Below are 23,111 nucleotides of genomic sequence, written 5' to 3'. Positions count from 1 at the left end.
GCCTATTTGGATGACATAGTCATCTTTAGTACCGACTGGGATACCCATCTGTCCCAGGTACAAGCAGTGCTAGAGTCTCTTAGAGCCGCAGGGTTAACAGCAAACCCAAAGAAATGTGCGATAGGTCTCACGGAAGCCCGGTACTTGGGATACGTGATCGGCCGGGCGGTTATCAAACCTCAAGTGAACAAAATTGAGGCCATTCAAAACTGGCCCAAGCCCTTAAGTTCCAAACAAGTGAGGGCATTCCTTGGTATCATTGGGTATTACCGTCGGTTTGTACCCAATTTTGCTGGTAAATCGGCTTCCCTAACGGACCTGTTAGAAGGGAAGAAAACGGTGATGGTCAAGTGGAATCCTCAAGCAGAGGAAGCATTCCAGTCCCTGAAGTCGGCGTTGTGTGGACAGCCGGTCCTCATCAGCCCCGACTTCAAGAAAACCTTTATTGTGCAAACCGATGCCTCAGAGGTAGGCTTAGGAGCGGTTTTGTCGCAAGAGGTGAACGGGGATGAGCATCCAGTCACCTATTTAAGCAGGAAACTGACCCCGGCAGAGAAAAATTATAGCGTAGTGGAGAAGGAGTGCTTGGCGATCAAATGGGCCTTGGAGTCCCTACGCTACTATTTGCTCGGGCGTCAGTTTCGGTTGGTAACAGACCATTCACCTCTTGTCTGGATGAGAAATGCAAAGGAAAGGAATGCCCGAGTCACCAGATGGTTCTTGTCACTACAAAATTTCAGCTTCTCTGTGGAACATCGAGCTGGGAAATCACAGGGAAATGCAGATGTCCTGTCACGGGCACCATGTATGTTGACAAATGTTCAACCCCACAAGTCTGAACAGAGGGGGGGGGGGGGGGGTATGTGAGGCAGTGACCGGTGTCATATGCGAGGGTCGCTATGTGTCCACCAGGATGTGCTTGGAAGCATATTAGATCCGCTGGAGTGCCCTGTGCTCACAGCAGGTTGCCTGTGAGACACAGGGAAGAATAAAAGTAAGTGTGAACTGGGTCAAGTTATTTGTCCCAGAATTTATTCAGGAAAACCTGGTATGGGCTTTTATTTTGAAATGGACTGCAGGATGGTAGTGGGGCCGGTCCGTTTCCTCCAGCCCAGATCTTATAGTGGCCCATGGCCATAGAATCTGGAGGATAGAAAAAAAACCCCAGCAAGAGAGTTTGGGTGTGTCAGTCTGGTCTGGGAGTCAGACCTAGGAGGAGGCTTGTGCAGAGCTCCTTCCGTGTGGAGAAACACGGGCCAGGCAGAGCCTGAAAAGCCAGACACCCCAGCGTACACGGGGGGTGTAATACGCTCACGGCAGCGGACTGTGGACTGTTGTTATTTTTTCCCGGCTGCATACCGAAGGACTTGTTTGCTTTCTTTCCCTGTTTGTGAGTATGCTATGAAATAAACAAGACTTTGTTTGAACTTTATATGGGTCACTGCCTATTCACTGCACAGCAAGGACATCGCTACAGCACACTTTCCATTCGTCAACAGCATTTTCAAGTCACAACCTTGTTCTTCGGCCTTGCTTCCGCACCCAGAGTGTTCGCTCAGGTCATGGCGGATGTCATGTTTCTCTTGCACTCTAGAGGCGTGCTCGTTCTGCCCTGTTTGGTCTGTCTAGCCGCCCTTCCAGGACTACGCTGAGTCGTCTATATCTCTTGCGATACCTTCTCTCCTGGGCTGGCAGCTACACTTAGACAAGTTCTCCTCATTTCCAGCCCAGCAGATATCCTTTTTGAGGATGATCCTGCACACTTCTAGAAGGATGGTAATTCTTCCTCGAGACAAGGCCATGGCCCTTCAACAGGGAGCTCGCGCAAGGAGAGTTCTGAGGTCTTGATTACTCACCCCCTCATTTCATTCGATTTGCTAAGAGAGTTCTGAGCAAAAATGGTGACGACAATGGAAGCGGTTTCCTTCGCTCCGCTCGTTTTCAGCAAGTCAAACAGACTTTCAGACAATAGTCTCTGAGCTCCTTCTTCATCCAGGGCCTTTCTCCCGGTTCAATGGTTATTAGTAACTTCCAATGCCAGTCTTCTTCTCCCCATCATTGTTCTGGAGATCCGAACGGTAGTCTTACAGCAGGTCCACTGCCTTCTGGTGGGTCACCCTATCAGAATTCAATTGGATAATGCCACGGACGGCATTGTAACTGACGGCCTTACGTCAGTCATCTAGCAGGTACCCACGGTCAGGTGCCATGACCGAGGTACCTCACTTTCTCTGATGGGCTGAAGTCTATTATTCGGTGATCTCGGCAGTATATATCCCAGAAGTAGAACTCTGAACGGCAAACAAATTCAGCCGTCAGGGTTCTGCCTCAAGTCAGTGGGAACTTCACCCCGAAGTCTTCCATCAGATCTGTCCTTACTGGAGCTCTCCAGTTGTAGGTGGGATGACATCCAGACTGAAGGCCAATGTACTCGAGTTCGTGGTTCGGCCTCGAGATCCAAGAGCCATCGCTCTCCATGCTCTGGTTCTGCCGTGGTACCAGTTTCCATAACTCCCCTTCCACTGCTTCCGAAAGCCTTTCGGAAGCAGAAAGGGGCCCCAGTGATCCTCAGAGATCCGCACTGACCACGTCCGTTTTTTTGTTTGCAGAGCTAGTATCTTCTCGCCTTATCGCAGCACAACCGCAAGTAGGGACTTTCTCACAGGGAGTTTTCACACGTAGTTCTTCCCTATCGCATACCTTTAAATCATTGGGACCTTATTATTCCTAGGAGTCTTACAGTAGGCTCCTTTTTTATCCGGGCAGACTTTACTATCAGGGAAAGTCGTCCCGTTCTCCTGTGAGATATTCTCACTCTGACGAGTCTTCGAAGCTAGCTTCTCTGCTCTTTCTGACTTTTTTCCCTTATTTCCTTCGAGGCAAGGTTGTCCTCAGGCCATCTCCATCCCTTGTTACCAAGGTGGTACTGTATTACCACTGTTATGAGGGCATAGTTCTTCCCTCATCTCTTTTGGCTCCAGTCCACAAAATGGAATAAGATCCCCCATATTCTGGACAAAGTGAGTGCTCTGAGTAGGTACGTCTTGAGGACGGCGTCCTTCTGAAGGTTGGACGTTTTATTTGGGCTTCCTGACGGTAGAGGAAGGCTTCCTGACATTTTCAGGAAGGGTTTAGCCGTTTCATCAACCATGATAATATGGTGAATTCTTTTCACCATCAAGGAGTCCTTCCGTGCTAAATGTCAGCCTATCTCCCTGTCTATCAAGGGTTCTAGGCACCTGGCGTCAGCAAGGCACGCCTGCAAGCTTGCAGATTCGTCCAGTCCGCATGCATTCCTGAAGCACTATAATTCCCACACTTCTACAGATGTGAGTCTGGGCAGGCGGACTCTGGAGGCCGCGGTGGCGCACTTGTAAGTAGTGGTTACACAGGGCCTGATCTGTTGTTGTCCCCACCCAGGGACTGCTTTGGGACATCCCACGGTCTGTGTCCCCCAATGAGGCGAAGGAGAAATAGGGATTTTTGTGTACTCACCGTAAAATCCTTTTCTCCGAGCCATTCATTGGGGGACACAGCTCCCACCCTGTTATTAGCTTATGATTGTTTTTTATAATCTGACATGCTATACTCTCATATATAATATGACATGCTATACGCTCCTATATTGTTATTGATCTCCTACTGCTTTTGCACCGAAATGGTTAGCTGAGAGCCAGCAGGAGGGTGTATACTGCAGGGGAGGAGCTAACTTTTTTTGTATCACTTAGTGTCAGCCTCCTATTGGCAGCAGCATACACCCACGGTCTGTGTCCCCCAATGAATGGCTCGGAGAAAAGGATTTTACGGTGAGTACACAAAAATCCCTATTTTCTTTGTAAGAAAATGTTTCCTTCCTACCCCACATGAAAGACATATGTAGAATGTGAGAGATTGTTGTCTTGTGTTTACAGCAATTTTTGTGGGATGTGTACTTCTAAGTAATAACTGTTGTGCCAAAATTTAAGCCACTAATTGATGTACGTCTTCACAGTATTCCGTGGTGTAGCTAACGCATTGGCATCTTTTTTTTTTTTTTTTTTTGTACCCTTCTATTGACAACAATATCCCTTTTCTGTGATTGTAAGCTGTTTACGGACTGTGGCTTTTGCGGTAAAATAGAGCTAGGAAACTGTCAGGAAAAATCCAATTAGAGCAGCTAAACCTTATATAAGGTTAATCAGAATCACTAAAGCATTGCAGCTGTTGTCCGGCATTGGGCTACAAGTCTGCAGTCACTCTGTGACTACAGACTTGTAAATCCTCTCATCGCGCGCACTGCACTCTGCGAGGATTCTACTGTGCCGGGATAGGATGGTCATGTGACTGCATATATGCGATTTGCACACTTCCAGCCACATTCCAACTAGACTTGTTTGGTGTTGCTTAATACACTTTAGGGTATGTGCACACGATGCGGATTTGGTGCGGATCTGCAGCAGATTTTTCTGCGCAGAAACGCTGCAGATCCACGCTGTGATTTACAGTACAATGTAAATCAATGGGTAAAAAAAAAAGCTGTGCGGAAAAATCAGTGCGGAAATGCTGCGGATTTAAAAGAAGTAGCATGTCACTTCTTTTGTGCGGATCTGTAGCGTTTCTGCACCCTTCCATTATAAAAATCCGCAGTTGGAAAAACCACAGAAAATCCGCATCAATTCCGCTGCTAATCCGCACAAAATCCGCGGCAAATCCACAGCTGCGGATTCTGCCAGGAGATGCGGATTTTGTGCAGAAAATTCTGCACCACATTCCCTACGTGTGCATATAGCCGAACGCTGGGTTCACATTACGTTACTGGCGTCCGTTAGACGGACTACATTACACCGTGGCATAGTCCGTTAACGCCGCTATTAAGTCCTATGTCGGACGCATCGCTAGTGCACACCCACAATGGGCGTGCGCTAGCGATGTGCCGTCATTGAGTGACGGACCCTGGGACGCGGGCTGCAGCGTTTCCGGGTCCGTCACTGCTAGCGCAGATAGAGCATCTGCTAGCTCTATCTGCGCTAGTGCGATGACACATCGCCACTTGCGTTAACAGCAGCCTGGTAACGCATGTGTTGAACGGGCTGCTGTTAACGCAATGTGAACCCGGCCTTACTGAGTGAGGCTGTGCACGTGACCGCATTTATGCAAAGCACATACTTGCTTTCACATGCCTCCCGCTCCCGATGCCAGCACCCGAGAATCCTCATAGTCCTCACGATGTGAGGATTTATAAGTCTGCAGACACAGAGTGACTGCAGTGTTGTACCCTAAGGCCGGACAACCCCTCTTACATGCATTTCAATGTGATTGGCTAGTTCAGAACATACTACATGTCCAATTATAAGCGGGTGTTCACACTGATGCAATCACATTTATTTTAGTTTTTTTATTTTCTCCCCAAAATAATTTATCAGTCAAATTGTACAGATTATAGGTCACATTAAACATGTCAAGAGTTCTGAAATCATTCTTCTTGGTATGATTTTTTTTTTTTTTTACATGACATAAATGTGGCATTTTAACAGGCGGTCGTAGACTTACGTGGACCTGGATAATCTGTAGAACAGACTACAGATATATAGAACTATAGATGTTTCTGAAATAGCGGAATGTTCCATAAAGAACTATATGTGCGACGCATGTTCCTAGTATACGGTGTTGTATCTGTGTCTTCTGGAATAGCTGGTAGTATTGCATCTACACTGTATTTATGGGCGATTTATTTTCCTCTTGACCTAAGTCATGGGATGATCGGCTGCCAAGGCAAACAGGATCATGGGATGCATTAAAAAGAGGTCTGGATACACATGATGAGAGCATTATACTGCCTCTGTACAAATCCCTGGTTAGACCGCACATGAAGTACTGTGTACAGTTTTGGACACCAGTGCTCAGGAAGGATATAGAACTAGAGTGAGTAGAAAGGAGGGCAAAAAAAATTAATAAAGGGGATTGGGGAACTACAATACCCATAAAGATTTGCAAAATTAGGATTATTTAGTCTAGAAAAAAGATGACTGAGGGGCGATCTAATAACCATGTATAAGTGGACAATACAAATATCTCGCTGAGGATCTGTTTATACCAAGGAAGGTGACGGTCACAATGAGGCATGCTCTGCGTCTGGAGGAGAGAAGGTTTTTCCACCAACATAGAAGAGGATTCTTTACTGTTAGGGCAGTGAGAATCTGGAATTGCTTGCCTGAGGAGGTGGTGATGGCGAACTCAGTCGAGGGGTTCAAGAGAGGCCGGGATGTCTTCCTGGAGCATAAGAATATTGTATCTTACAGTTATTAGGTTCTTTAGAAGGATGTAGATCTGGGGATTTATTCTGACAGAATATAGGCTGAACTAGATGGACAAATGTCTTTTTTCGGACTTGCTAACTATGTTACTATGTAATGTCTTTCTTGTAACACGACGGTCGTTTTCTATTGACAGGTATTACAAAATAACGCCAAGTATCAAGTTGTCCCTAAAAAGTTAACGATAGGAAAAAGACTGGCACAATGTCTCCACCCAGCATTGCCAGGGGGTGTCCACAGGAAGGCGCTAGAAACCTACGAAATCATTTTCAAAATCATTGGACCAAAGCGCCTGGCAAAAGACCTTTTTCTGTACAGGTAATTGGTTGCTACTTATTGTGAGGCTTTAAACGACATGGCGTTGTAGAATGTGAAATATTGTGGCATATTTAGATTATTTTCTATTGTGTTGTCTGCCTTTCTTTAGTGCCGGCCTTTTCCCTCTCCTTACAAATGCTGCCATGTCTGTGAAACCAGCATTACTTAGCCTATATGAGATATATTACCTACCTCTGGGCAAGACATTAAAGCCCGGCCTGCAAGGACTGCTCACTGGTATTCTTCCTGGCCTGGAGGAGGGCTCCGAATATTACGACAGGTAAGCAGCGCCATCAGACTCTCTGTATGCTTGTTATTATAGAGGCCATATTGTGCTTCAGCAAGATTACTGCACAGCTATCATTCAGCTGTGGGACCCTCTGAGGTGGCAGAAAACAAGAGTTTTACCAATTCCAAGCTTCCAAATTCTGTGCCCCATTCTTATAGGAGTGCACAATGTAACTTATGTGATCCCTAACTACTACAGATTGCTGCAGGCTTTTCAGTGCCATACGTTTAAAAGCTGGTCAAGAACTATTAGGCTCGGGTGACTGGTCCAAGAGGCTTGTCCTCAGTATTGTTTCCCCTTTAGTGACTGCTCTCCTTGTGTGTGTCTTGTAGGGATCCACTCTCAGGCGTTAGGTAGCGTTCACACAGGGGATGTGGTTTGGTCCAAGCAAGTGCAGTTTTATTGTTTTCATAAGACTCCAAGGGATTCAAAACCGAAAACAGCCTTTTCTTCTAACAAAGGTATAACCGCAACTAAACAGTTTATTTAGCAAGGCACATATACAACCCCTGGCAAAAATTATGGAATCACTGGCCTTGGAAGATGTTCATTCAGTTGTTTAATTTTGTAGAAAAAAAAGCAGATCACACACATGGCACAAAACTAATGTCATTTCAAATGGCAACTTTCTGGCTTTAAGAAACACTAAGAGAAATCAAGAACAAAAAATGTGGTAGTCAATAATGGTTACTTTTTGTATCCAAGGATAGGGGAAAAATTATGGAATCACTCAATTCTGAGGAAAAAATTATGGAATCGCCCTGTAAATTTTCATTCCCAAAACTAACACTTGCATCAAATTAGATCTGCTCATTATTCTGCATCTATAAAGAAATGATCACACCTTGGTTGAGCTGTTGCACCAAGTGGACTGACATGAATCATGGCTCCAACACGAGAGATGTCAACTGAAGCAAAGAAGAGGATTATCAAACTCTTAAAGGGCCACTGTCACCCCCCTCCAGCCGTTATAAACTAAAAGAGCCACCTTGTGCAGCAGTAATGCTGCAGTCTAACAAGGTGGCTCTTTTAGTTTTTGTTTCTGTTATTCCCACAATAAATGTATTTATAATTTCGCTGAAATACCTCTCTTTGTCCATGGAGGCGGGACTGAAGCCTCCTCTTAGAAGCGCCCAACTGCCGTCAGTCTAGGCAGGTGCATACAATCAAAAGAGAAAGGTCTTAACCCTGTCCCACCTGGCTCTTTTACAGTGTGTATTAAGAGAAATCTATAAGTAGTGGAGGTAGTCACTGAAGCTGCATGGTCCACAGCCGGCTTTTAAATGTTTATTTTTATTTCTTTGAAACACTGCATCTTTTCAGAGTAAATCATACCTTCATGTAATGACCGAGCCAGACTGATTAAGCTGATCGGGAATTAGCTGTCATATTCTCCTTATATATGCATGGTAAAAAGTATTACTGTATCTTTAACATTGTTTTGTTTCATGATAGAATAATTTATTACGGATGTCTGTATTCTTCTGATATGATGTCTATCTTCTAGAACAAACACCCTTCTGGAGAAGGTGGCATCAGCAGTGGAGCAGTCTGCGTTCTATAGTGCCCTGTGGGGCAGTCTTCTCACCAGCCCTGCAGTCCGCCTGCCTGGCATCACCTATGTCCTTTCCCACCTGAACAGGAAACTTTCCATGGAAGACCAGCTTTACATAATTGGAAGTGACATTGAATTAATGGTAAGGGCTGGCGCTATGCTGGCACAGCGTTACCTTGTGTGCCACTGTATAGTCAGGCTTGCTGAAGCTTTATTCTTCATCATGTGCGTTCCTCTTTAATTATTTCAGATGTATTTTCTCCACTACCTTATATGCATGTTCCTCTCTATATGTTGCACACAGAAAACCATTTCATTTTCGGCATCATTACCATTCGTGTGTAATTCATCAGTGTCAGGATTCTGTTTTTCTTCAATTATCTTTGCAATGACTAGGTGTGGGTCATTGATCGCAGTGCTGGTGGTGTGTGACGCTGCGGATGGCAAGCTTTCTCTTCTCCATGTATATTAATGAGCTTTTTGTCCTGTGCCATCCATGCTCATCACTGTCACATGACCCTCGTGTTCTCCATCACTGAGCAGTGCTCCTGGATCACACCTGGGAGAGCTCAGCAGGAGAACCTTCTGGTTTGGAGAGCTGAACTGTTTAGTTCTGTTTGGCGTCCCTCCAGCAATCCTTTCCTGAAATGTATTGACAAGAGCGGTATATATTTTTATATTTTGGTTTGTCTTAAAGGGAATGTGTCATCAGGAGGTTTTGATATCGTATATGAGAACATCCTGATGTACGGGCAGAGACACGGATTCCAGCGACGTATCACTTACTGGGCAGTTTGATGCAGTTTTGACAAAATCACTGTGTAGTCTGCTGCAGACATAGCCGTTTCCTAAATGCTGAGCTCTGTATAACCCCGCCCACACCACTGATTGGCAGCTTTCTATTTAGACCGTGCATAGGCAGAAAGCTGCCTCTCAATAAGGGGAGAGGGATTATTCGGAGCTCACGAATATGGAGAACTACATGTCAGCTGGTTTACTAGCCTTCTACTTATAATCTCCTGCTGAAAAAAGTGATTTTTATCAAAACTATAACAAGCAGTTCAGGAAGAGACACATTGCTTGAATCCGGGTTTTTGTCTCTACATTGTGCTGCTCTCAGATTACGTGGCAAAAAGTTGCTGACAAATTCCCTTTTAAGGCCCCCCATGCACATTATATTAACCCCTTAGTGACCAGGCCAAATTTTTCAAATCTGACTTGTCACATTATGTGGCAACAGCTCTGGAATGTTTCAACTTATCCCAGCAATTCTGTTTTGTTTTTTCGTGACACATTGCACTTTATGATAATGGTAAATGTAGGTTGATATGTTTTGAGTTTATTTGTAAAATAGTAAAAATTGGATGAATTGGCAATTTTTAGACGTTGAATGACTATTATTCCAGAGTTCCGCACCGCACATTTCATTTGACAAATGGTGCTTTACATCAGCACCACCTGTAAAATGTGCTTTTACTGTGATAAGATGTTAGAAGGCTTAAAAACTGTAGCAGTAATTTTTCTTTTTTTTTTTGCAAGGAAACTTACAAAACTTAAGGACCTATTCAATTTTGAAGAAACTTTGGGGTGACCTATATAATGGAAAATCCCCAAAAGTGATACCATATTAAAAACCGCACCCCCAACATATTCCAAACTGTTGTACGGCATGTTAATAACCCTTCAGGTGCTTTTCCGGACTTAATGTAAAGAGGCATGACAGGAAGGAAAAATGTTATTTTTACCACCCAAATGTTGCCAGTTTCTGAGCAGGCCCCTATAGCTGTCAGACTGGGCCATTATTTGGCTGTGAATTGCCATGGAAACCAGGACCACACAACCATGGTCTCGGGTGTCGATGATGATTGAGCGGGAGACCCTACGTTCTTGTCAACCATCTAGATCCAATAGTCAGCATTGACAGCTGCATCTAAGGCTAGTTTCATATTTGCTGACGAGGGCTTTGCGGAGGGCTGCGTAGTTCCTCCGTTAAGCCCCATTCACTGCCGCACCTCTTTCTTCAGCTCCGCCCATGTCTGCATGCGTCCTGCGTACCCCATCTTTAGCATTGGGTATGCAGGCCATGCGGATGTATGCAGATGCTTCCGCATGCGTCGTTTTGACTCTGCGCCGACCGCAACAAAATGCAACATGTTGAGTTTGACGCAGGTCGGCACAGCGTCAAAACGACTCATGCGGGTTAAATGGCCATGGTTGGTGCCAACCCTGATTGTGACTGATATAGCAGAGTGGTTGTTTATAGTGTACAGCCGACAGCTGCTGCACTTTCACCCGTCAGGGGATATTATTCTCTTATAGCTCAGGTCAGTAGAAAGAGTGTTGGTGCTCATTAAGGGTCATCAATGTAACTTGCCTGATGAGCCATAAGGTTCAGGCGGAGCAGTCTGAGAGCACATGAAAACATGATGTGTATGGTGGATTTGGGAGAGATTACTGAGTAGACGGAGCGTATAGTCACCCATATGTAGGTGTAAGGTCCTCCCACACACTAACTGGGAGTCGACAGGCCCAACTGGCCATCTGACTTGCATAGAGTCCTCACCGACAGATGTCATTGGAGAGATGTATCGGGCAGTCTTGTCTGGGGGATTCGGAGAGATATCCGTTGGTTCGGCAGACAGCTATCTCCTGTGTACGGCCAGATTTAATCTGTATGAATCAGGAGAGAGGCTTGTCATGTGCCAAGGACCTGGTAATTGCCTCTAAGCCTGTTTCACACATCAGTTTTTTGCCATCAGGCACAATCTGGCTAATTTTAAAATAAAAACACGGATCCGTTGCAAATTGTTTAAAACTGATGCGACTGATCCGTTTTTCTGCTGGATCCGACCTTTTTTTTTTTATAACCTGGGGATAGAGTTTGGACTTCCTGTGAGAGAGAGAGAGATATTTTCCAGAATGTTTTTTCCGGCCGCCGGAAAACTAATTTTGGACGGATTCGGCAAAAGAGGGATGAAACGTGAGGCCATCAGGCGCAATCCGGCGCTAATACAAGACTATGAGAAAAAAAACGGATCTGCCAACAACTTTTGCCGGATCGGTTATTTTTCAAAACTCGCCGGATTGTGCCTGATGGCAAAAACCTGATGTGTGAAAGGGGCCTTACCCCATGAAAGGTGCGCTCGCTGCGGTCTATATCTGGTGTAACCTTCCTGATGTGACATGTTTTCCAGGTGGAGGCGGTGAGCACCTCTGTGCAAGATGCCAGCGTGTTGGTCCAGAGGAGCACATTGGACCTTATCCTGTTCTGCTTCCCCTTCCACATGAGTCAGGTATTGAAGCCAATATTCGAGTACACACCTCATTCCTCCATGTGGTAAATCTAGCAGCGTAAAACTTTTCCCATCAATTACTCTTCTAAGTTGGAGAACACGTTACTATACTGTATTGCTACCAACTAGTAGCTGCAATGCTAGAGGACTGCAGGAGACCTCCTGTCACCAAGAAGAAGCGTCTGTTGCCATGTTGGCTGGATTTCCTTCTCATTGACTCGTACAATGAAGAAATGTTCTAGCTAGCACTACCCTGCTCATCGTACAGGCTCCCTGTTAGTGCTTCTCCTTACTGTCCCCAAGAGCTTATTAATCTTCTTACTCCATATGTCGCTGAGGAGCAGTTTCCTCATGTAAAGGGTAGACTATGGCTCCCTGGTGGAGATTAAAGCCTTTAAGCCAATTTCTGTGAGAGATTCTTTACAGTACTTCCTGTTGTGGGCAAACAAAGCACAATGTAAAAGTTATCTTACTGTATTCTAATATACTATTAGTAGTGATGAGCGAGAGTGCTCGGATATTCAGAGTATTGCTGGTGCTTGAGGGACATATTCGAGTCCTCCAGGCCGCATGTTCTGCAGCTGTTAGACAGCCACGAAACGTGGGGATTGCCTGACAAACACGGTCAATCACTGCATGTTTTGTGACTGCCTAACAGCTGCGAATCATGCGGCCTGAAGGACTCTAATATGTCCCTCGAGCACCCGAGATACTCTGTACATACCCGAGCTCCCTAGACAAACTCGTAATGAGCACTTGCGCACATCACTATTACCACAGTCATCTTTTCTATTCTAAACCTTAACCCCTCTGTGACCTTAGACGTACTATCCCGTCGAGGTGCCCTGGGCTTATCTGACCCTGGACGGGATAGTACGTCATAGCCGATCGGCCGCGCTCACGGGGGGAGCGCGGCCGATCGCGGCCGGGTGTCAGCTGCTTATCGCAGCTGACATCCGGCACTATGTGCCAGGAGCGGTCACGGACCGCCCCCGGCACATTAACCCCTGGCACACCGCGATCAAAGATGATCGCGATGTGCCGGCGGTGCAGGGAAGCACCGCGCAGGGAGGGGGCTCCCTGCGGGCTTCCCTGAGCCCCCCGCAGCAACGCGATGTGATCGCGTTGCTGCGAGGGTCTCCTCACCTCCCTCCCTGCTCGAGCCCCGGATCCAAGATGGCCGCGGATCCGGGTCCTGCAGGGAGGGAGGTGGCTTCACAGAGCCTGCTTAGAGCAGGCACTGTGAAGGCTGCAGCGCTGCATGTCAGATCAGTGATCTGACAGAGTGCTGTGCAAACTGTCAGATCACTGATCTGTGATGTCCCCCCTGGGACAAAGTAAAAAAGTAAAAAAAAAATTTTCCAAATGTGTAAAAAAAAATAAAAAAAAATATTCCAAAATAATGAAGAAAAAAAAAAAATATTATTCCCATAAATACATTTCTTCAGCTAAATAAAAAAAAAAAACCAATAAAAGTACACATATTTAGTATCGCCGCGTCCGTAACGACCCGACCTATAAAACTGTCCCACTAGTTAACCCCTTCAGTAAACACCGTAAGAAAAAAAAAAAAAAAACGAGGCAAAAAACAACGCTTTATTATCATACCGCCGAACAAAAAGTGGAATAACACGCGATCAAAAGGACAGATATAAATAACCATGGTACCGCTGAAAGCGTCATATTGTCCCGCAAAAAAAGAGCCGCTATACAGCATCATCAGCAAAAAAATAAAAAAGTTATAGTCCTGAGAATAAAGCGATGCAAAAATAATTATTTTTTCTGTAAAATAGTTTTTATCGTATAAAAGCACCAAACCATAAAAAAATGATATAAATGAGGTATCGCTGTAATCGTACTGACCCGAAGAATAAAACTGATTTATCAATTTTACCAAACGCGGAACGGTATAAACGCCTCCCTCAATAGAAATTCATGAATAGCTGGCTTTTGGTCATTCTTCCTCACAAAAATCGGAATAAAAAGCGATAAAAAAAAGTCACGTGCCCAAAAATGTTTTCAATAAAAACGTCAACTCGTCCCGCAAAAAACAAGACCTCACATGACTCTGTGGACCAAAATATGGAAAAATTATAGCTCTCAAAATGTGGTATTGCAAAAAATATTTTTTGCAATAAAAAGGGTCTTTCAGTGTGTGACGGCTGCCAATCATAAAAATCCGCTAAAAAACTCGCTATAAAAGTAAATCAAACCCCCCTTCATCACCCCCTTAGTTAGGGAAAAATAAAAAAAAATGTATTTATTTCCATTTTCCCATTAGGGCTAGGGTTAGGGCTAGGGTTAGGGCTAGGGCTAGGGTTAGGGCTAGGGTTAGGGCTAGGGTTAGGGCTAGGGCTAGGGTTAGGGCTAGGGTTAGGGCTAGGGTTAGGGTTAGGGCTAGGGTTAGGGCTAGGGTTAGGGCTAGGGTTAGGGCTAGGGCTAGGGTTAGGGTTAGGGCTAGGGTTAGGGCTAGGGTTAGGGTTAGGGTTAGGGCTAGGGTTAGGGCTAGGGTTAGGGCTAGGGTTAGGGCTAGGGTTAGGGTTAGGGTTGGGGCTACAGTTAGGGTTGGGGCTAAAGTTAGGGTTAGGGTTTAGATTACATTTACAGTTGGGAATAGGGTTGGGATTAGGGTTAGGGGTGTGTCAGGGTTAGAGGTGTGGTTAGGGTTACCGTTGGAATTAGGGTTAGGGGTGTGTTTAGATTAGGGTTTCAGTTATAATTGGGGGGTTTCCACTGTTTCGGCACATCAGGGGCTCTCCAAACACGACATGGCGTCCGATCTCAATTCCAGCCAATTCTGCGTTGAAAAAGTAAAACAGTGCTCCTTCCCTTCCGAGCTCTCCTGTGTGCCCAAACAGGGGTTTACCCCAACATATGGGGTATCAGCGTACTCAGGACAAATTGGACAACAACTTTTGTGGACCAATTTCTCCTGTTACCCTTGGGAAAATACAAAACTGGGGGCTAAAATATAATTTTTGTGGGAAAACAAAAAGATTTTTTATTTTCACGGCTCTGCGTTATAAACTGTAGTGAAACACTTGGGGGTTCAAAGTTCTCACAACACATCTAGATAAGTTCATTGAGGGGTCTAGTTTCCAATATGGGGTCACTTGTGGGGGGTTTCTACTGTTTAGGTACATTAGGGGCTCTGCAAACGCAATGTGACGCCTGCAGACCAATCCATCTAAGTCTGCATTCCAAATGATGCTCCTTCCCTTCCGAGCCCTCCCATGCGCCCAAACGGTGGTTCCCCCCCACATATCGGGTATCAGCGTACTCAGGACAAATTGGACAACAACATTTAGGGTCCAATTTCTCCTGCTAACCTTGGAAAAATACAAAACTGGGGGCTAAAATATAATTTTTGTGGAAAAAAAAATATTTTTTATTTGCATGGCTCTGCGTTATAAACTGTAGTGAAATACTTGGGGGTTCAAAGCTCTCACAACACATCAAGATGAGTTCCGTAGGGGGTCTACTTTCCAAAATGGTGTCACTTGTGGGGGGTTTCTACTGTTTAGGTACATTAGGGGCTCTGCAAACGCAATGTGACGCCTGCAGACCATTCCATCTAAGTCTGCATTCCAAATGGCGCTCCTTCCCTTCCGAACCCTCCCATGCGCCCAAACGGTGGTTCCCCCCCACATATGGGGTATCAGCGTACTCAGGACAAATTGGACAACAACTTTTGGGGTCCAATTTCTCCTGTTACCCTAGGGAAAATACAAAACTGGGGGCTAAAAAATAATTTTTGTGGGAAAAAAATTTTGTTTTATTTTTATGGCTCTGCATTATAAACTTCTGTGAAGCCCTTGGTGGGTCAAAGTGCTCACCACACATCCAGATAAGTTCCTTAGGGGGTCTACTTTCCAAAATGGTGTCACTTGTGGGGGGTTTCAATGTTTAGGCACATCAGTGGCTCTCCAAACGCAACATGGCGTCCCATCTCAATTCCTGTCAATTTTGCATTGAAAAGTCAAACTGCGCTCCTTCCCTTCCGAGCTCTCCCATGCGCCCAAACAGTGGTTTACTGCCACATATGAGGTATCAGCGTACTCAGGACAAATTGGACAACAACTTTTGAGGTCCAATTTCTTCTCTTACCCTTGGAAAAATAAAAAATTGGGGGCAAAAATATAATTTTTGTGAAAAAATATGATTTTTTATTTTTACGGTTCTGCATTATAAACTTCTGTGAAGCACTTGGTGGGTCAAAGTGCTCACCACACCTCTAGATAAGTTCCTTAGGGGGTCTACTTTCCAAAATGGTGTCACTTGTGGGGGGTTTCAATGTTTAGGCACATCAGTGGCTCTCCAAACGCAACATGGCGTCCCATCTCAATTTCTGTCAATTTTGCATTGAAAAGTCAAACTGCGCTCCTTCCCTTCCGAGCTCTCCCATGCGCCCAAACAGTGGTTTACTGCCACATATGAGGTATCAGCGTACTCAGGACAAATTGGACAACAACTTTTGAGGTCCAATTTCTTCTCTTACCCTTGGAAAAATAAAAAATTGGGGGCAAAAATATAATTTTTGTGAAAAAATATGATTTTTTATTTTTACGGTTCTGCATTATAAACTTCTGTGAAGCACTTGGTGGGTCAAAGTGCTCACCACACATCCAGATAAGTTCCTTAGGGGGTCTACTTTCCAAAATGGTGTCACTTGTGGGGGGTTTCAATGTTTAGGCACATCAGTGGCTCTCCAAACGCAACATGGCGTCCCATCTCAATTCCTGTCAATTTTGCATTGAAAAGTCAAATAGCGCTCCTTCCCTTCCGAGCTCTCCCATGCGCCCAAACAGTGGTTTACTGCCACATATGGGGTATCAGCGTACTCAGGACAAATTGGACAACAACTTTTTGGGTCCAATTTCTCCTGTTACCCTTGGTAAAATAAAACAAATTGGAGCTGAAGTAATTTTTTTGTGTAAAAAAGTTAAATGTTCATTTTTATTTAAACATTCCAAAAATTCCTATTAAACACCTGAAGGGTTAATAAACTTCTTGAATGTGGTTTTGAGCACCTTGAGGGGTGCAGTTTTTAGAATGGTGTCACACTTGGGCATTTTCTATCATATAGACCCCTCAAAATGACTTCAAATGAGACGTGGTCCCTAAAAAAAAATGGTGTTGTAAAAATGAGAAATTGCTGGTCAACTTTTAACCCTTATAACTCCCTAACAAAAAAAAAAATTGGTTCCAAAATTATGCTGATGTAAAGGAGACATGTGGGAAATGTTACTTATTAAGTATTTTGTGTGACATATCTCTGTGATTTAATTGCATAAAAATTCAAAGTTTGAAAATTGCGAAATTTTCAAAATTTTCGCCAAATTTCCGTTTTTTTCACAAATAAACGCAGGTACTATCAAAGAAATTTTACCACTATCATGAAGTACAATATGTCACGAGAAAACAATGTCAGAATCACCAGGATCCGTTGAAGCGTTTCGGAGTTATAACCTCATAAAGGGACAGTGGTCAGAATTGTAAAAATTGGCCTGGTCATTAACGTGCAAACCACCCTTGGGGGTAAAGGGGTTAAGAGGGATGACTGGCCACTTGAAGGGTTGTCCAGCCTCTAGGTACAAGTCTGCAGTCACTTTATATGACTGCAGACTTGAATCCTCACAGTGCCCTCACTCTGGTGCTGGCACCGAGAGCGGTGGAGTCCTTTGCCCACAAGTACACCATTCACATACTTCTGGCTGCATTTTCACTAAACGTGTCCTGCCTTACGAAATATACTTGCATTGGCGCTCAGCATGTGACCACATGTCTGCAAATCGAATTCTTGTGGTCACGGCACCAGAGAATCCTTTCAGTGCACAGTGCTTGCAGTGTGAGGATTCACAAGTCTGCAGTCACATAGAGTCACATAGACAACTCCTTTAAATAGTTAATCCATAATTCTAAAACGTGGCTGCTACCTTGTAGCACCACACCTGTCCATAGGCTATTTCTGATATTGCAGTGGAGCACTATTGAAGTTAATGTGTCAGAGTCACAGCGTCACATACAACCTGTGTCTCGATGTGATGCAGGGTTAAGGAAAGTCATGTTTGTTTGCAATCCTTGTCAAACTTTTTAACATTTTGAAACCCAGCAGTATAAAATACCAATATGCAGAATTCTAACCATATGGATCACCTTAATGGTTCCCCTCCTGTCCCCCTTTGTGCTTCTTGCTCCATCACGGTGAACATATGACCACAGCAGCCATTCTGATTTCTTCTGTAAAATGTGGACCCCAGTTGTCTCATAAACAGTTTGGGGGCACCTCACAGTTTGAAAGACATTAATCCAATTGCATCTATTGTATTTTTGTGGTAGCAGAGAATTAGCATGCATGACATGACTCGTTCAAAATAAAACATGCCATGGAGAGGTGAAGATTGGCACACAGTGGCCACATAACATGCCCGGTACTTATGCTTTAGTGAGAAAAAAAACTATTGCAAAAACTTAGTTTATTCAGGTTCACTTCCTACTCCCCACTGAAATAAACGTGCACAGTCACCCTTCAAGTGTTGCCCCCATGTAATTATCAGCATCTTATAGGGGTTCTCCCCTACCTTTAAAAGTTATTGTTAGTGGAATGGAGAGTGGGGTGAGAATAAAAAAAAAAAAATAAACTTTGTCTCCTCCGACCCTGCTCTACTTTTGCTGCTGTTTCAGAAAATCACCTTCCAGAGGTGGGGGGCGTCATGTGACTGCTGCAGACAACCAGCAGCTTTTGATCGCCTGCAGCTTTCATATTCCATCTGAGCTGGCATCTTTTTATTTTAGTATTTTTTCGATGGCAGGTTTTTGACAAGAAAAAGTATTTTGTGAAACATTATCAGGAAAATTCCATTTTACCAAAAGAGTAATAGATGGTTCCAGCAAATCTGTCTAGAAGATCATCAGTAAGTGAATTTACACATGGCTGCGATTATTCTATCAAAAGGTAAAGAACGAAAAACAAATAAGATGGACCATACAGTCTTTTTATATCATCAATCTGTTGTGCTTCTAGAGATGCAGACTATGGTATTCTTACTATGAAAAATTACCATGGATCCAAAAACATGAGTGTGAACAGAGCCTTAGAATTCCTGCAATTTATTGTATCTATATTTACAAGATTTGCAGGACCCTGGTGCGGTAGTCATGCTGGTAGTCCACTCCCACTAGACCTCCGTCCTGCGGCATCCCTTCTGATCAGTAGGCTTTCTTGATGTTATGCAATGAAAAGATGTTGCAAGGCCTATGGGAAGAGGTGCCAAGGATGCCGCACATCGTATGAGGGTAACATGGGTGCTGTATCGGGGTCCTGTAAGTCTTTTTCTCCCAATTTTAGCATTAGAGATGTCAGGGATCCTACTTGTGACGGTTTATCTTGTCCCATGTTTTTGCCCAGGCAACCCGTCCTGATATGATTCGGATTCTGTCAGCTGCCCTGCATGTGGTGTTACGGAGAGATATGTCGCTGAATCGAAGGCTCTATGCCTGGCTGCTAGGTGAGCCCATCAACTTCCTATTACCATGAACACAAACCGCAGTAACCCTTGTTTTATCACCTTAAGGTACCGTCACACAGTGGCACCTTGGTCGCTACGACGGCACGATCCGTGACGCTCCAGCATCGCTCCATTATCGCTCCAGCGTCGTAGACTGCTGTCACACTTCGCAATGCACGACGCTGGAGCGATAATTTCATGATGTGTTTGCGATGTAGAAGCCGTTGGTTACTATGCGCACATCATATACAATATCGTGCACACCTTTGTTACACGATGCGATCATGCCACAGCGGGACACTTGACGACGAAAGAAAGTTTCAAACGATCTGCTACGACGTACGATTCTAAGAGGGGTCCCTGATCGCAGTAGCGTGTCAGACGCAGCGAAATCGTAAGTATATAGCTGGAACGTCACGGATCGTGCTGTCGTAGCGACCAAAATGCCACTGTGTGACGGTACCCTGGTTTGGCATCTGATTTTGTGACCTATGTTAGACAAAATTAACATAGATTTAGTAGTCACTTATCTCCGATCTCTGCTTAAAGGATTATCTCATTAACTCAATTAAGCTTCTCAATTCAGTAGTAAAGGTACCTTCACACTAAGCGACGCTGCAGCGATACCGACAACGATGTCGATCGCTGCAGCGTCGCTGGAGAGCTGTCACACAGACAGCTCTCCAGCGACCATCGATGCCGGTAACAAGGGTAAACATCGGGTTACTAAGCTCAAGGCCGCGCTTAGTAACCCGATGTTTACCCTGGTTACCATCGTAAAAGTAAAAAAAACAAACACTACATACTTACCTTCAGCTGTCTGTCCTCCGGCGCTGTGCTTTCCTGCACTGACTGTGAGCACAGCGGCCGGAAAGCAGAGCGGGACAGACAGCTGAAGGTAAGTATGTAGTGTTTGTTTTTTTACTTTTACGCTGGTAACCAGGGTAAACATCGGGTTACTAAGCGCGGCCCTGCGCTTAGTAACCTGATGTTTACCCTGGTTACCAGTGAAGACATCGCTGAATCGGCGTCACACACGCCGATTCAGCGATGTCTGCAGGGAGTCCAGCGACGAAATAAAGTTCTGGACTTTCTGCAGCGACCAACGACATCACAGCAGGATCCAGATCGCTGCTGCGTGTCAAACACAACGATATCACTAGCCAGGACGCTGCAACGTCACGGATCGCTAGCGATATCGTTGTGAAGTTGTTTAGTGTGAAGGTACCTTTAGACGCTGACTTGTACTAAAGGTACCGTTACACTCAGCGACGCTGCAGCGATATAGACAACGAGCCGACCTAAACTAGATAGCTGGAGCGTCGCTGTTTAGGTCGCTGTAGAGACGTCAAACACAGCAACTCCAGAACGATGCAGGAGCGATCCAGTGACGTAACGGCGACTTACTTCTCATTCTCGCTAGTTGTTGGATCCATGTAAACATTGCTGGCGTCGTTGCTTTTGATGTCAAACATGACGATACACGCCGACCTGACGACGAAATAAAGTTCTGGACTTCTAGCTCCGACCAGCGATGGCACTGCGGGATCCAGATCGCTGCTGCGTGTCAAACACAACGAGATCGCTATCCAGGACGCTGCAACGTCACGGATTGTTGTCGTTCTCTTTGCAAAGTTGCTGAGTGTGACGGTACCTTAAGCTATTAAGAGGCATGGTCAAGGCGGAACCGTACCCAGGACATATTACAAGGAAAGCAGTTAGGCTAATGAAAGAGGGTAGGTGGCAATTGTCTGGAGTACAAGTGTTGAGCTCAGAGTGGCTATAGCCATCGACTCCAAAGGCCCCCACACACGTCAGACTAAAGTTGAACGATATCGGCGGGATCTGCTGACAGTTTAATGTGTATGAGGTTCTTTGGACTATCCCCCAACATATGCCATCAGGGGAGGGAAGGATCCAGCATGTTGAGGTCTGTCAGTGGCTCTCTTAGAGAGAACATGAGCACTCGGCTGAGCGGACCGTTCCGGAGTCTGAGGAAATTGGGGGGGATGATTGTTGGCAGTCAATTACGGAATGTCTACTGCCCAGTCCGTCTCAGCTGAATGTCCATGTTATGTTACTAGGCCTGGAGCTGATAAGAGGCTGGAAGCAAAAGAATAGAACAGAAATGATGCATCCTGTAAAAAAAAAAATAAAAGATTTTGGGATTTGGAAACGTTTTAAGTTCTCGTTGTAGGATTCACTAAACACGTAACATTGGAGATCAGCATATTGTTAGAGCTCTTAGGGTACCGTTACACAGTGGCACTTTGATCGCCAGGACGGCACAATCCGTGACATTCCAGCGATATCCTTACGATCTCGCTGTGTCTGACACGCTACTGCGATCAGGGACCCCGCTGAGAATCGTACGTCGTAGCAGATCGTTTGAAACTTTCTTTCGTCGCTGGATCTCCCGCTGATATCGCTGAATCGGCGAAAGCACAGCGCCGGGGGACAGACATGGAAGGTAAGTATGTAGTGTTAGTTTTTTTTACGTTTACGCTGGTAACCAGGGTAAACATCGGGTTACTAAGCGCGGCCCTGCGCTTAGTAACCCGATGTTTACCCTGGTTACCAGGGGACCGGGATCGTTGGTCGCTGGAGAGCTGTCTGTGTGACAGCTCTCCAGCGACCAAACAGCGACGCTGCAGCGATCGACATCGTTGTCGTATCGCTGCAGCGTCGTTTTAGTGTGCCGGTACCCTTAAAAAGACCGGTCTCCACCGCTGACATCTTTTTAGCAAATATTTATATTTCACTTGATTTAAAGGAATTGTTCCCTTTCAGATAATGTTTGGCCCCGGCTGCAGTTTGATAAATATCAAATTGTGCTGTACTTGCCTTCTCCACGTCCACTTGTGGGTCTCCACCACTACTCCTGGTGTCTGGCATTGACACTGGCACTGACGTCGCGTCAGCAGCAGCCAACCGGTGAGCTCCGTGGCTCTGTCAGTGTAGATCGAACACCCACTTAAGAGCCGGGCTCACTGATTGGCTGTCACACTGTTAACATTACGTCCGTACAGCAACCAATGCCCTGAACCCAGGAATGGAGAGTAGAGTGCGGTTTGTTTATTTGTTTGTTTGTTTGTTTTTTTAACATACTGCGTTCAGAGTCGAACATTATCTGAAAAGAAACAACCTTTTTAATAATCCCGAGGTGTCTTCTCTTCTTCTGTTCCTCTTTTCTTCCTCCTAGAAAAGTATAAATCATTTACACACTTTTTTTATATTGTCCAGTCACTGCTTTGTTAGGACATCCCAGACCCCGTTTTGATGAGTAGAATGCAATCGGCCCATTGTCTAGTTAGTCATGTATTTGTAGGAGTAATAGCCGAGGAACAGCCGAGTTCAGTTCTAAGAGAAGATGCACCACAGATGTTAGTGGTAAACTGATTGCCGTGACGTTATTGAGATGTCACCCCTCTCATTGGCGATACAGTTTTGTAGTGATTATTAGGTGAACATCTAGGATGATATGTGAGCCCTCTGCTGATGACTATTCTTGTGCTATCTTTTATGCTATCTTTTTGTGGACCACACGTCTGGTGAGTTACCGGTGATTCCGTACATTTGGCACTTGGTGTAATACCTGGGAGTGATCTGACGTTACTTTCCATGTCTTTCTTAGGATTTGATAACAATGGGACCATTACAGGGCCAAGGAGCACAAGACAAAGCAATCCAGAGGAGCATGCTTCTTACTACTTCAATACATTCTCTAAAGATCTCTTAGTACAGGTATGGTATTCTTCTAGACAGAAAGTGATATGAAATGAATACTGCAGTGCTGTACCAAACTCAGTGAACTGTGGGTTCAACAAAACTCCTTATCACCTTAGTGGGGTTTGC

The 23,111-nt window shown here is 45.0% G+C and overlaps 1 protein-coding gene across 4 annotated transcripts in view; it reads left to right on the top strand.

Moving 5' to 3' along the window:
* DOP1A (DOP1 leucine zipper like protein A) overlaps positions 1 to 23,111 on the top strand; it is a 129,945-nt gene that overhangs the window by 47,009 nt on the left and 59,825 nt on the right. For 3 of the 4 annotated variants that reach the window (XM_069726442.1, XM_069726440.1, XM_069726443.1), the window contains exons 3-8: positions 6,430 to 6,611; positions 6,721 to 6,891; positions 8,408 to 8,597; positions 11,650 to 11,748; positions 19,157 to 19,256; positions 22,891 to 23,000. In XM_069726442.1, coding sequence (XP_069582543.1) covers positions 6,430 to 6,611; positions 6,721 to 6,891; positions 8,408 to 8,597; positions 11,650 to 11,748; positions 19,157 to 19,256; positions 22,891 to 23,000 — 852 coding nt within the window. The remainder of the gene's footprint in view (positions 1 to 6,429; positions 6,612 to 6,720; positions 6,892 to 8,407; positions 8,598 to 11,649; positions 11,749 to 19,156; positions 19,257 to 22,890; positions 23,001 to 23,111) is intronic. The other variant, XM_069726441.1, reaches the window with a different exon arrangement.

Source organism: Ranitomeya imitator, chromosome 5, assembly GCF_032444005.1.
Source record: "Ranitomeya imitator isolate aRanImi1 chromosome 5, aRanImi1.pri, whole genome shotgun sequence".
Lineage (NCBI taxonomy): Eukaryota > Metazoa > Chordata > Amphibia > Anura > Dendrobatidae > Ranitomeya > Ranitomeya imitator.
The sequence above is the reverse complement of the archived record's forward strand: the minus strand, read 5'-3'. Positions and strand labels throughout refer to the sequence as shown.